Source organism: Somniosus microcephalus, chromosome 17, assembly GCF_052327205.1.
Source record: "Somniosus microcephalus isolate GS21.2 chromosome 17, FLI_Smic_1.0, whole genome shotgun sequence".
NCBI classification, from domain to species: Eukaryota; Metazoa; Chordata; class Chondrichthyes; order Squaliformes; family Somniosidae; genus Somniosus; species Somniosus microcephalus.
In genome coordinates this window covers 77,238,694-77,252,921 of record NC_141003.1, presented here as the reverse complement: position 1 = coordinate 77,252,921, position 14,228 = coordinate 77,238,694, and the positions used below count along the sequence as shown (strand labels likewise).

Sequence of the window (14,228 nt, the reverse complement as noted above, 5' to 3'; positions counted from 1 at the left end):
CGACTTTAACAAAGGATACCGGGCATGTACTGTGCATTTAAAATGGGATAACTATGGGCCCAATTTTACACTAGCCTCTGTGCTGCTACTACACAAAGTGTTCAACGCAAGGAGGTAATCTTGGATTTGATGCTCATTCGTGCCTTGTATGAATATTTTAATAATTGTGTAGAAGGTAACTTGCGGCCTGTTTCTCTTGCCGTTTCCCAGTTTGGGTGCGGTGAGATTGGACCATCTGGTCCCATCCCTCCGTGCTTCGAAGCCCTGGGACTGATGGCAATTTCAGGGAAACTCCTGCCTTCACCTGGAGTACTGTGTGCAGTTTTGGTCTCCTTACCTAAGAAAGGATATACTTGCCATAGAGGGAGTGCAGCGAAGGTTCACCAGACTGATTTCTGGGATGGCAGGACTGTCGTATGAGGAGAGATTGGGTCGACTAGGCCTGTATTCACTAGAGTTTAGAAGAATGTGAGGGGATCTCATTGAAGCATATAAAATCCTGACAGGGCTAGACAGACTGGATGCAGGGAGGATGTTGCCCCTGGCTGGGGGGTCTAAAATGAGGTGACACACTCAAGATATGGGGTAGGACATTTAGGACTGAGATGAGGAGAAATTTCTTCACTCGGAGGGTGATGAACCTGTGGAATTCTCTACCACAGAAGGCTGTGGCGGCCAAGTCACTGAATATATTTAAGAAGGAGATAGATAGATTTCTGGACGCAAAAGGCATCAAGGGGTATGGGGAGAGAGTGGGAATATGGTATTGAGATAGAGGATCAGCCATGATCATATTGAATGACGGAGCAGGCTCGAAGGGCCGAATGGCCGACTCCTGCTCCTATTTTTCTATGTTGCTGTGTTTCCCCAGGTCGTCCAGTTTTATTTTCAGCTCATACACTGCAGCTCGGCAATAGACCCTAACATCCCAGTGATACAGCTACTCAAAACAATCGGGAATAGCTTATTACTGTAATATTCGCTCTTCAAAACACGACTTTACATTAAGTTTAAATAACAATGAGCATTTTGCCTGCGCTCGCCTATGTTGTTTCCTAGACGTATCAGCTCGGCATAATCGTGAGCACTTTCTTATTTGAGTCAGAAGGTCGTAAGTTCGCGCCTCACTCTGGGACATAGAGGCAGAAATTCCGTTCCCTACGGGTGTGTAGGTGCTGTGTACTCACCCGTAGGGCCTTCGGAAATGCCGGTTTTAGGCATGCACTGCACATGCGCTGGAAACCGGCATTTCCGATCTGTCAAGAATGGTCTTGACAGATCCTCCGCCTGCCCTGGAGCAGGGCCTCTGCCGGTGGAGAGATCCGTTTTTTGGAGACCCTTCGCCCGCAGAAAACACTTACAATTCCTGTACCAGGATAAGAGTTGGAAAAGGTTTTTTAAAAAAAAAAATTAAATTGCCACTGATTTATCATTTAAAAATACTTTAAAAAAAGGTAAGTTTAATTTTAGCCCTGTTAAAAACTTTTTTTTAAGTAAATTTTTTGTTTAAAATACTTAATTTATGTAATTTAAAGTCATTTTAAAAATATGATTTTTTTTTAAATTTATTTAAAGTTTTACTATGTTTTGGGGGTGATTTCCATTCATATATTTGACAGATCTTCCTGTCAAATGTATGAAGGGAGATTCCCTTCTCTGATTGGCTCCCCGTGGCCCACGTGATCCCAGGGATGCTGCGAACCGCCTGCGCCTCTGGGATACGTGGGCCCTGCGCACCGGCAGTTTGGAGAGGCCCAGCAGCGGAACTCTGCGCCTCCCGAGAGCCCTCAGGTAAGAGCGCAGATTTTTCCAGATCGCAGCCCTCCGCCCGCGGGAGGCCTGCGATCGGAATTTCTGGGCCATTAATATCTAGGTCGACACTCCAGTGCCGTACTTGATAGAGTGCTACATTGTTGGAGGTGCCATCCTTCAGATGAATCGTTAAACTGACGATTTATCTGCGCTATTTGAAGGAAGAGCATTCCCTTAGTGTCCTGACCAACATTCCTCCCACAACCAACACTACCAGGATATATTACCTGGCCGTTCACCTCATTGCTGTTTTGTGGGGTCTTGATGTTTACAAATTGTTTGCCTGCAAAACAACATCCACTGCACGTCAAAGTAATTCATCGTGGGTGGAGCGCTTTGCAACGTTTCTGAGAGATGTGATATGGGGCTATAAAAATATTGGTCTCTCTTTTAAATTTTGCTCGCAATTAAAAATCTTTTACTTACCAGTGTAAGTTGCCATCGTTACTTGTTCTTTTGCCTCCCAGCATCCGTTTCGGAGCTGAGATGAGCGTTTTGTTTAAAGCAGTTCTCATTTAATTCTGGAATCCTGCAGCACAGAAGAAGGCCATTCGGCCCATCGTGCCTGTGCCGGCTCTTTGAAAGAGCTCTCCAATTAGTTCCACTCACCCCCTGCTCTTTCCCCATAGTTCTGAAACTTTTTCCCATTTAAAGTATTTATCCAATTCCTTTTTTGAAAGTTACAATTGAATCTGCTTCCTCCGCCCCTTCAGGCCGCGCATTCCAGATCATAATTGACTGGACACTGGCTCCAAGTAACGTTATTCCAGCCGATGAAATGGACGAAGAGCTGAAAATCAAGAGGGTTATGCCGTAGATTCATCAAAGGAGCGGCTTACAGGAGAGTCGAATTGTCCGTGGCCTCAAAATGAGCATCCGCGGGCACACACTCTCTTGTTTGCTGGTGCAGCACTATGCCGCACAAAGACTCCCTTTTCTATTAAATTATAGGATATCCTTTTAAAATTATCCCAGTGATACTCGGCAGTCTTGACAACCGGCCAATTAATCTCCTCCCCACCCCACGGAGGCTGTGCTCGATAAGAACCCAACCCCCAACATCCCCCCCACCCCACCCCTAACCATTGCCAGCATCAAAAATTAATGCTTACAAATGACAGTATTTCATACAGTGGCACTGAAACCGCTTAGTGTCAGCTCAGCAGATATTACTGTGGTGCAGAGTCCGCACTCAGTGCCAGATAAGACGGAACGCTTTCTCAGTTATTGGGTTTTTTTTTAATGGGGAAATTTTACAGTTGCTTCTAAGGTTTTTTCAGCTACGGAGCAATCATAATCTGTCCGACAATGTAACCCTCTGGCCCTGTACCTGGTTTTAGACACATCAATGGCAAGCGCACTGTTAGCCAACTGAGCAGGACACAGAGCTCGTTCTAGTTGCTCATAGGTCAGTTGTCCGGGATAGATCACAATTAAACAGGGAGCCTTAAAAATTATTAAAAAGAATCATGATTAACATTTGACGCTTTTGATTCCCTTTTCCTTCCTCCCATTTCCTTCACCATTCCTTCCTCCGCCCCCCCCCCCCCCCCCATACACGCCTTTATTTTCTCCCCTCCAAAAGCAGGGAAGTGCACTGGAGTACCGTTTCTTGAGTGCCCCTTGTCAGTGTTCCCACTATTTCATTTCTTGTGTGGTCTCTTTAGGGGGTTGCGGACCCGTTCAAATTTACGCGAGTGAGAAGCTGGCAAGCGGCCTGGGCGGGACCTGCAGATGGGGCCGCGCAGTTTAACGGAAACATTGGCGGCCGTGCGAGCGCAGTACCTTTTCCAGGGGGGCAACAGCTGGCAGGCGGCCTGAGTGGGAAATCCCGATTGATGCCCAGCTGCGCACCTTAGGGGGAGCGTGGCCCCCTTGCCCTCCGCTACCTTGCCCTAGTGATCCTGGACTGTAAGTGTCAGCAGATCCTGATTCGAGCCTGATCCTGCTCTGACCCCGGTGTTCACACGTGGGACGCTTTTCAGTTGGAAAGTTATCAGAAGCATTGCCCTCTGGCTGGTTTTCCTTTTCCTCTCCGAGTCCAGGAATACCGAGATCAGCTAGTTCAACACCGACAGGGAATGAATCACTCGCCCATCACACAACCCGCCCGATTTTCATTGTATCTGCTTCCTGCGAGCGTCACACTAGCGTCCTGGAACACTTGCCCCCAATCACAGATTGTTGACAAACACCCCTATTATTATGCAACACCCCTACCCTCCGATTCACTATAAGCAGCGCCATAGGAAACCTACATATAATCATCACAGCCCCAGGACATCACTGCAGGAGTTCCTCAGGGCAGTGTCTTAGGTCCAACCGTCTTCAGCTGCTTCATCAATGACCTTCCCTCCAACATAAGGTCAGAAGTGGGGAATGTTCGCTGATGACTGCACAGTGTTCGGTGCCATTCGCAACTCCTCCGATAATGAAGCAGTCCATGCCCACATGCAGAAAGACCTGGACGACATTCAGGCTTGGGCTGATAAGTGGCAAGTAACATTCACGCCACACAAGTGCCAGGCAATGACCATCTCCAACAAGCGAGAGTCTAACCACCGCCCCTTGACATTCAATAGCATTACCATCGCCGAATCCCCCACCATCGATATCCTGGGGGTCACCATTGACCAGAAACTTAACTGGACCAGCCACATAAATACTGTGGCAACAAGAGCAGGTCAGAGGCTAGGTATTCTGCGGCGAGTGTCTCACCTCCTGACTCCCCAAAGCCTTTCCACCATCTACAAGGCACAAGTCAGGAGTGTGATGGAATACTCTCCACTTGCCTGGATGAGTGCAGCTCCAACAATACTCAAGAAGCTTGACACCATCCAAGACACAGCAGCCCGCTTGATTGGCACCCCATCCACCACCTTAAACATTCACTCCCTCCACCACCGGCGCACCATAGCTGCAGTGTGTACCATCTACAAGATGCACTGCAGCAACTCGCCAAGGCTCCTTCAGCAGCACCTCCCAAGCCCGCAACCTCTACCACCTAGAAGGACAAGGGCAGCAGGCGCATGGGAACACCACCACCTCCAAGTTCCCCTCCAAGTCACACACCATCCTGACTTGGAAGTATATCGCCGATCCTTCATCGTCACTGGGTCAAAATCCTGGAACTCCGTCCCTAACAGCACTGTGGGAGTACCCTCACCACACGGACTGCAGCGGTTCAAGAAGGCGGCTCATCCCCACCTTCTCAAGGGCAACTAGGGATGGGCAATGTGATGAAATATTCCATTCATCACTCATCAGTATTTCTCTGCCTGTGACTGTGGTTGGTTTCAGTTTCATTTCCATTGTATTGTACTGTGTGTAGGGCTCCGCCCATACCTGGCTCCTATGTAAGCTGGCCCAGCCTGCAGCACACCCAGTACGGCAGACCTCTGGATGGAAGATACATTCTCCTCTGTGTGTTACCTTCTAAGTCAATAAAAGGCTTGTTTTGTTTCGCTAACATCGAGTCTCGGATTTATTGAGGCACATCAGGCAATAAATGCTGGCCTTGCCAGCGGCGCCCACATCCCATGAACGAATAAAAAAAAAATACAGATTTTCCATATCACGAGATTATAAATGAGATCATTCTGCAGAATCTGATAATTGCATTAATCCTTTGCTCCCAAAGGCTTTGGTTAAAATGAAGAGGGAATTACAAATTGAAGAAGTTTGATTGAAAGTTGCCCATGGTTCTTTCCAAAGAAATTAGATTTTATCTCCTGGGTCATTCCCTTTACAGCATAATAATACACTATAAACCGTAACATTTTTCGTTGTCAATTCCATATTTTGTTTTACGAGCTCTATCTGTGTATCGTGCTCACACCCCCACATCTGCTTTCTCTTCCTCTTTAGATTCCAACATGGCGCCCATGATTCCCCGTTTCAGAGGAGGTGGCTCGATGACCCCTTGCCAAAGCCAGTCTAGAACCAGCTGCCTGAGTGGCTCAGGCTCCTTTTAGCGCTCCCTCTCTCATTTGTCTCTTTCTCCTACACTCTTCCCACCTTGAGCACAAAAATCAAGGCTGACACTCCCAGTGCAGTACTGAGGGAGTGCCGCGCTGTCGGAGGTGCCGTCTTTCGGATGAGGCATTAAACCGAGGCCCCCTCAGGTGGATGTAAAAGATCCCATGGCACTATTTCGAAGAAGAGCAGGGGAGTTCTCCCCAGTGTCCCAGCCAATATTTATCCCTCAATCAACATCACTAAAACAGATTATCTGGTCATTATCACATTGCTGTTTGTGGGAGCTTGCTGTGTGCAAATTGGCTGACACATTTCCCACATTACAACAGTGACTACACTTCACTTCAAAAAGTACTTCATTGGCTGTAAGGCTCGTTGGTTAGTCTTGAGGTTGTGAAAGGCGCTATAGAAATGCAAGTCTTTCAAATATTTTTTCCCCCAGAAAAGTTTGTAGGCGGCTTCCTGCTCAATGTGACAGTGGGCCGATGGACGGCACCCTACTCTACCTCTGAGCTGAGGTGGAACAGGAGGTTTGGAAATTGGTTAACGTTGACACTGTTTCTCAGTGCTTCAAAAATATAAGCACAAAGCAGGTAGGGATGGAGGCACTTGGAGACAGTAACAACACTGCTTCATTTTGTTAGAGGAGGTCGGGAAGGAACCTAGTGTTCCTTAAAATCTGAGATGAGCGGGGAGTGGTGTGAAGGATTTCTATGATAGACTGGTCATACTCTGGATGCTGGAGGTTTGATGAGCTGAGCTCCAGACTCTTATAATCTAAATGGCGAAGATTTGAATCATGAATATTGAAAGGATGAGGAAAAAGTGGATTCATAGTGATAGAGATAATAATAAAATAAAGCATTTATAACGCTATGAACGTTTCTAAGAAAGGAAATCAAAAAAGGAAGACTTGCATTTCTATAGCATCTTTCAAGACCACTGGACATCCCAAAGTGCTTTACAGCCAATGGTGTACATTGGAAGTGGAGTCGCTGTTGTAATGTAGGAAACGCAGCAGACAATTTGCGCACAGCAAGCTCCCACAAACAGCAATGTGATAATGACCAGATAATCTGTTTTTAGTGATGCTGAGTGAGGGATAAATATTGGCCTGGACACCGGGGATAACTCCCCTGCTCTTCTTCGAAATAGTGCCATGGGATCTTTTACGTCCACCTGAGAGAGCAGACGGGGTCTTCGGTTTATCGTCCCTTCCGAAAGACATTGCACAACTTTAACAATCAGGTTAGAGAGAAGTGGAAAACCCTTGAAAATTTGAAATAAAAACAGAAAGTACGAGCAATACACAGGAGATTTGCCAGGATCTGAAAGAGAAAGACGGGTCAGAATGATATGGTCATAGTTAATGCACAGGTGTTATGAAGGCCTTTACTGACTGTACATATTGGGCATGGAGTGTTCATTTCGGAACATAAGCTCAGACAATGTTCAGTGAGAATCTCTCACTGGGGGCCTTTTTAAGACACGAGTCTTGGAAGTACAGGACCAGAGTCTGATCTGACATCTCCGAATTAGGCTTATTGTCTGTGAAGACAGTGCCCTTCAGCAAATCATCCTTTCATTGTCGCGCTGTCAACAGATTTTAGCGTGTTGCACAGCTAACGACTCTGGCTCCATTCAGTATTATTGATCAGTAAGCGGTCTGCTGTCATACAAGAACAGAAGGCAGCGCTCAGTATGCTGGATGTGGCACAGATTTACCTCAGGCTCTCAGTCAGATCAGCTGTCTGATGGTGTAATGCATCACCCTGTTTCACCCCTCCTGAACACACTAAAGCTTTGTTGCTCGTACCTCCCTATGTCTGTAATCTCCAGCCCTACAACCCTCCAAGAACTCTGCATTCCTTGGACTCTGGCCCCTTGCGCATCCCCAATTTCCTTCGCCCCACCATTGGCGGCCGTGCCTTCAGCTGCCTGGGCCCTACGCTCTGGAATGCCCTCCCTAAACCTCTCCGCCTCTCTCTCTTTTAAGACACTGCTTAAACCAAGCTTTTGGTCACCTGTCCTAATATCTCCGTATGTGGCTTTGTGTCAAATTTTGTTTGATAATCGCTCCTGTGAAGCACCTTGGGACATTTTACTATGTTGAAAGCACTACATAAATGCAAGATGTTGTATTTAGGGGACAGTATGTTGCTTTGACAGTCCGACCACTGAACAGATTAGCATGACAACAGGTCTGACGAGTTCACACAGTGATTTGATTGATGGGAGTTTTTCTTTGTTTTTCCACTTCTTCCCCCTCCACCCCCACCGTCCCTCCTGAGGCCCATTGACATCTGCTGGGGCTCTGATCCACAGGTACAGGTTGCACACCTGCCTAGCAACACGGTGTTCCAATGGGAGAGTTGGAGGCCATAGTTGAGGCCATTTCTGTCTACAGCCAACATCCCCGCACATGTATGCATTTTCCAGCGTGAGTCACCGGGAAACAATCAGCAGCAGGAGCCTTGGCTGACTTCTCCCCTTATAGTCTGTGGACTGAGGCTGGAGGCCAGCTAATGCCGTTATTGCTGACCTGACTGTGATCAGCTCACGGATTGAACGTGCCACTTTTCTGGCTCAGTAGTGTCCCAGTGGTCAAGGTGAAATTGCCCCATTGATCAAGGTGAAATTGCCCCAATGGTCAAGGTGAAATTGCCCCAGTGGTCAAGGTGAAATTGCTCTCATGGTCAAGGTGAAATTGCCCCAGTGGTCAAGGTGAAATTGCACCAATGGTCAAGGTGAAATTGCACCAATGGTCAAGGTGCAATTGCACCAATGGTCAAGGTGAAATTGCACCAAAGGTCAAGGTGAAATTGCACCAATGGTCAAGGTGAAATTGCCCCAGTGGTCAAGGTGAAATTGCCCCAGTGGTCAAGGTGAAATTGCCCCAGTGGTCAAGGTGAAATTGCACGATGTGCTACTGAGCCGTACAGGTCAGGAAGGCCCCAGGTTAGATCCACAGTCTTATACTGAAATAGCTGATCTCAGAGACATTGGGCTCAGTGCCCAGTGGCTACGGAATGGGAGATTAAGGAAGAAGGAAAAGAGCTTGCATTTGTTTAGAGTATTATCGTGTCTCTATGATGCCCTAAAGTGCAGTCACTCTGTTATCAATGCAAATACGGCAGCCATTTTGCACACAGAAAGTTCCTGCAAACAGCAAAGAAATGGGTTACCTGTTTTTGAATGTTGGCCAGGACACTGGGAGAACACCCTGCTCTTCTTCAAAAAGTACCACAGGATCTTTAACATCCACCAGGCCCGAGTTAACAACTCATCCAAAGGACAGCAGCTACAACAATGTAGCAGCCCTTCAATCCTGTACTGAAGTATCACCTAGATTGTGTGCCCAAGTCTAGGACGGGGCTCGAACCCACATTAGTCTGACTCAGTACAATCAGGCAGGGTTACCGCTCCCAATCACTGTCCCGTCTTTGAGAGCGTGCGTGCGTGGACATTGAGTGAGGGCGAGTTCTTAGCCTATTGTATGGAGTACAGGAAAGGCAGCACCTCGGACACAAGCGCACGGTTTATGTTATCCAGGAGGTGTATTTGTTCCGAAAAGGGGGACAGTTAAACCAGCACTTGAGTAACACAAGCAGCAGACAGCTTATTGGGGAAGTTACTGTGGAGCAATGTGGCTGGAAAGCACCAGACGTGTCTCCTGAGGCTGTTCAGCAATGATGACCTCTGAACTGATAGTCCACGGGGCCGGTATTCTGACAAACAAGATATTCTATTATTTAAAAATAAGTATAAATTAGTAGAAACGGTAGCGGTAGACTGCGCATGTGTGTAAATGTTTTTACATTTGTTTCCGCAGTGCAATGGGGCAACAGCAATCAGCAGTCGATGCCTGGTATGTACTTTATAAATTACTTGTTGATTTTTGTGACTGTGTATATAATCTAGCGTATATTAAATATCCTGCGTCTGCATGCGTTCCACGGTCGGCATTTATAATGGGAGCTGGCAATGTGAACGTGTCACACCGCCACTGGTGGGAGGGTGTAATTACAGTGTGACACGTTTACATAGGCAATTTCCATTCTAAATGTGAACTTTGGAATTTATAATGGAAATGAGGACAGTTTGTCCGACTTTCAAATTATGTTTGCACACTTGGTCCTCACCCTACAACCCACTTCAGCTGAAGACTACACTTGGTCTCGACTCCCCATGTGCAATGCCATAGGAGATCGACTGAAATATATTTACAAACTTACCAGTTATTGTTTTGTATGACAGGGAAAGCTTATAACGGGATGTCTAGTTTGGCTAACCATTCAATGGCCTCCTGAGATGCCGAGTGGAGAAATGAGGTGTCTCCCGCAACAGATCTCAGTGGGCAGGTTGATGTGATGTGTTCCATGGTCTGGGACTCATGGCCACAGTCGCACTTCGGGTCGTCCCCCATTTTCCATTTGCGGAGCAGGCGGCCGCATCGTCCGTTCCCTCTGCGGATTCGGTTGACCGCCGTCCACTGTCTTCGAGGGAGGTCGGAGCCACGGACCTCTGCTGTGTGCACACTTGCCTGAATTTTTGCCACTCTCAAGTCCTGTGCCCACATTTATAATGGGAACTGCCTATGGTGAACTTGTCACGCTGTAATTGCACCCTCCCACCACTGGAGGTGATGTAGCGCCACCACTTGCAAAACGGTCTAATTACAACATAACAAGTTTACACCTCCTGTCTTTCATTATAAATGGTGACATAAGAAATTACACTGACATATAAAAAGGACAGAATGTACGAATTTAAAATGATTTGGGTGACTTGATCTAATTGACGCCTGCCCTCTAACCCCATTTCACCTGTTGCTCTTGATTCCCTGTCTGCAACACCACGGGAGATCGACTAGTATATTTTGATTTTAGGGTAGTAGGGTAGTATTGCGAGGCAAGCTGGGGGATAAGATGAGAGAAGGCGGGGGAAGAGAACACTACATGGGGTGGATGAAATGGTATTAGATTCATAGATTAGATTATTGATAGATTCATAGAATCTTACAGCACAGAAGGTGGCCATTCGGCCCGTCGTGCCTGTGCTGGCTCTTTGAAAGAGCCGCCGTGCTCAGTCCCACTCTCCCGCTTTTTGTCCGTGACCCTGTGAGTTCCTCATCCTCCAGGACCCGTCCAACTCCCTTTTAAAATTATTGACGGAATCAGCTTCCGCCACCTTTTCAGGTCGAGCGTTCCCGATCCCCACAACCCTCTGAGTGAAAAATTTCTCCTCCTCTCCCCTCTAGATCTTTTTCCAATGATTTTGAATCTTTGACCTCTAGTTATTGACCCACTCACCAGGGGGACTATTTTTTTCCCTATTTACTCGATCCAAAGCTCTCATCATCTTGAAAACCTCGATCAGGTCACCTCTTAACCTTCTCTGTTCCAAGGAGAACAGTCCCAACTTTTCCAACCTCTCCTCATAACTGAAGTCCCTCATCCCTGGTAACATCCTGGTTTCCCACATTATAACAGTGACTCCACTTCAAATAGTGCTTCATTGGCTGTGAAGCGCTTTGAGACGTCCAGTGGTCGTGAAAGGCGCTATAGAAATGCAAGTCTTTCGTTCTTTCTTTAAACCTCCGCTGTACCCTTTCTAAGGCCTTTACGTCTTTCCTGTAGTGACCAGAATTATCCACAAGACTCCAGCTGAGACTTTGCTGGGGTGGATGAAGGGTATTAGTCTGGCTTTGTTAGAGCTAGCCAAGCAATTGGGTATCCCCGATTTTAATCGCTCCACCACTGGCGGCCGTGCCGTCGGCTGCCTTGTTCCTAAGCTCTGGAATTCCCTCCAATAAACCTATCTGCCTCTCTCTCCTGATTCCTTGTATGCGACAGAATGGGAGATCTAGTAACATACTTTGATTTTAATCAATTTTCAGCAATGTCAGTGCTGTAGGGTAGTATTGTGAGACAAGCTGGGGGATAAGGAGAGAAGGCGGGGGAGAGAACACGACATGGGGTGGACACTCCTCAAAACCTACCTCTTCGACCAAGTTGTTGATCACCTGTCCTAATATGTGGCTCGGTGTCAAATTTTGTCCGATTTCACTCCCGTGAGGCGCCTTGGGATGTTTTACTACATTCTTCTTCTTAGGCAGTCCCTCGGAACTGAGGATGACTTGCTTCCACATTAAAAATGAGTTCTCGGGTGACTGATGAGTCCAATGCGGGACCTACAGTCCCTGTCACAGGTGGGGCAGACGGTGGTTGAAGGGGCGGGTGGGTGGGGTGCTTGGGTTGATGTGCGCTCCTTGCGCTTGGCTTCCGCTTGCTCCCGGCGAAGAGACTCGAGGTGTTCGGCGCCTTCCCGGATGCTTCTCCTCCACTTTGTGCGGTCTTGGGCCAGGGATTCCCAGGTGTCGGTGGGGATGTTACACTTTTTCAAGGAGGCTTTGAGGGTGTCCTTGAAGCGTTTCCTCTGCCCACCTGGGGCTCTCTTGCCGTGTCGGAGCTCCGAGTAGAGCGTTTGTTTTGGGAGTCTCGTATCGGGCATGCGGACAATGTGACCTGTCCATCGGAGCTGATCGAGCATGGTCAAAGCTTCGATGCTGGGGATGTTGGCCTGAGCGAGAACACTGACGTTGGTGCGCCTATCCTGCCAATGGATTTGCAGGATCTTGCGGAGGCAGCGTTGGTGGTACCTCTCAAGTGCTTTGAGGTGCCTGCTGTACATGGTCCATGTCTCTGAGGCATACAGCAGGGCAGGTATCACTGCTGCCCTGTAGACCATGAGCTTAGTGCCGGGTTTGAGGTCCTGGTCTTCAAACACTCTCTTCCTCAGGCGACCAAAGGCTGCACTGGCACACTGAAGGCGGTGTTGGACTTCGTCGTCGACGTCTGCCCTTGTTGACAGTAGGCTCCCGAGGTATGGAAAGTGGTCCACGTTGTCCAAGGCCTTGTCATGGATTTTGATAATCGGGGGGCAGCACTGTGTGGCGGGGGCAGGTTGGTAGAGGACCTTTGTCTTACGGATGTTTAGTGTAAGGCCCATGCTCTACTACATTAAAGGTGCTGTATAAATGCAAGTTGTTATTGTGATGAAGGCGCGAATTAAAGTTTTATGTTAATTTTAGGGAGAAATCTTAACTCAGGAAAGGAGGGGTGGCAGGGAGAGCGATATTTCCTCTGTTTGCTGTTTGTCACGGGAAATCGTAAACAACAACGCAGCAGAGGAAATTTCCTCGCTTCCGGCAAAGTTGGCTTGTTTGTTTAGAGAACTCTAAAGCTGGCATCTGAAAATGGAATGAGTGTGCGCACCTGGCGATCTCCCCGTGCCGTACCGATCTCTCCGCGCCCTACCGATCTCTCCGCGCCCTACCGATCTCTCCGCGCCTTACCGATCTCTCCGCGCCTTACCGATCTCTCCGCGCCTTACCGATCTCTCCGCACCTTACCGATCTCTCCGCGCCTTACCGATCTCTCCGCGCCTTACCGATCTCTCCGCGCCTTCCCGATCTCCCCGCGCCTTACCGATCTCCCCGCGCCTTCCCGATCTCCCCGCGCCTTCCCGATCTCCCCGCGCCTTCCCGATCTCCCCGCGCCGTACCGATCTCCCCGCGCCGTACCGATCTCCCCGCGCCTTACCGATCTCCCCGCGCCTTACCGATCTCCCCGCGCCGTACCGATCTCCCCGCGCCGTAGCAATTTCCCCGCGCCTTAGCAATCTCCCCGTGCCAGCTCCTGTCACAGTCTGGTCTGCCTGCGGCCAGCTCAGGGAAGGGGCGGAGTTCTGATTGTTTTATTTTTAATTCCTCTCCCTCAATGCAGTCGTAACGTCTTCTTTCCTCCTTTCTCCTGTGCGTCTTCAGTAGCAGGAACAACAAATTCCGGCGCTGGGGCCGCCATGAATTCCTTGACCTCCCTGGGAACGCTTCAGGGGCTGGCCGGAGCCACTGTTGGGTTAAATAACATTAATGCACTGGCAGGTACAGTACAGCATTGGGTGGGGGCAATGGGGGTGGGGGCAAGGGAAAATGTGGTTTTATGTAGTGCAACCCGCCATCTACTGGTCAGGGAGACCCATTTCAGAAACTCACCTCGATGTCTTTCAAGCATTCTCATTTTTAAAGGGGCACCTTAATAACGTATTATGTGACGGGCTATTACTTTTTAAATCTAAAGGCCTGCCTTACTGTCATTCGTGGCACAGATGACATCTACCTCTTTGTCACTGGGAAACTGCTGTCAGTTCACTCGTAAAGCGCATTAAATAAATGCAAAAAACACCAAGTGAAGACTAAGCACTCCCACCCACCCCCCCCCCCCCCGTGGGAAGGGAGGAAAATCATTTGTGGGGGGGTGTGGACGTCACACGAGCCCAATCCCCTGAGCATCAAATTGGCATCAAACTATAGAGGCCTAGGTAAGAGGCTGCCTTGTTCAAAGTAAGGTGCCCCCCGCATGGTGGGGAAGATGATC

At 48.4% G+C, this 14,228-nt stretch overlaps 1 protein-coding gene across 23 annotated transcripts in view; it reads left to right on the top strand.

Annotated features, from left to right (window-relative positions):
* Window positions 1-14,228, top strand: part of celf2 (cugbp, Elav-like family member 2) — an 897,865-nt gene that overhangs the window by 869,963 nt on the left and 13,674 nt on the right. For 14 of the 23 annotated variants that reach the window (XM_086010717.1, XM_086010723.1, XM_086010716.1 and 11 more), the window contains 3 exons: window positions 9,623-9,658; window positions 12,592-12,675; window positions 13,619-13,735. In XM_086010717.1, the coding sequence (XP_085866843.1) occupies window positions 9,623-9,658; window positions 12,592-12,675; window positions 13,619-13,735 (237 nt within the window). The remainder of the gene's footprint in view (window positions 1-9,622; window positions 9,659-12,591; window positions 12,676-13,618; window positions 13,736-14,228) is intronic. The other 9 variants (XM_086010724.1, XM_086010714.1, XM_086010721.1 and 6 more) reach the window with 4 other exon arrangements.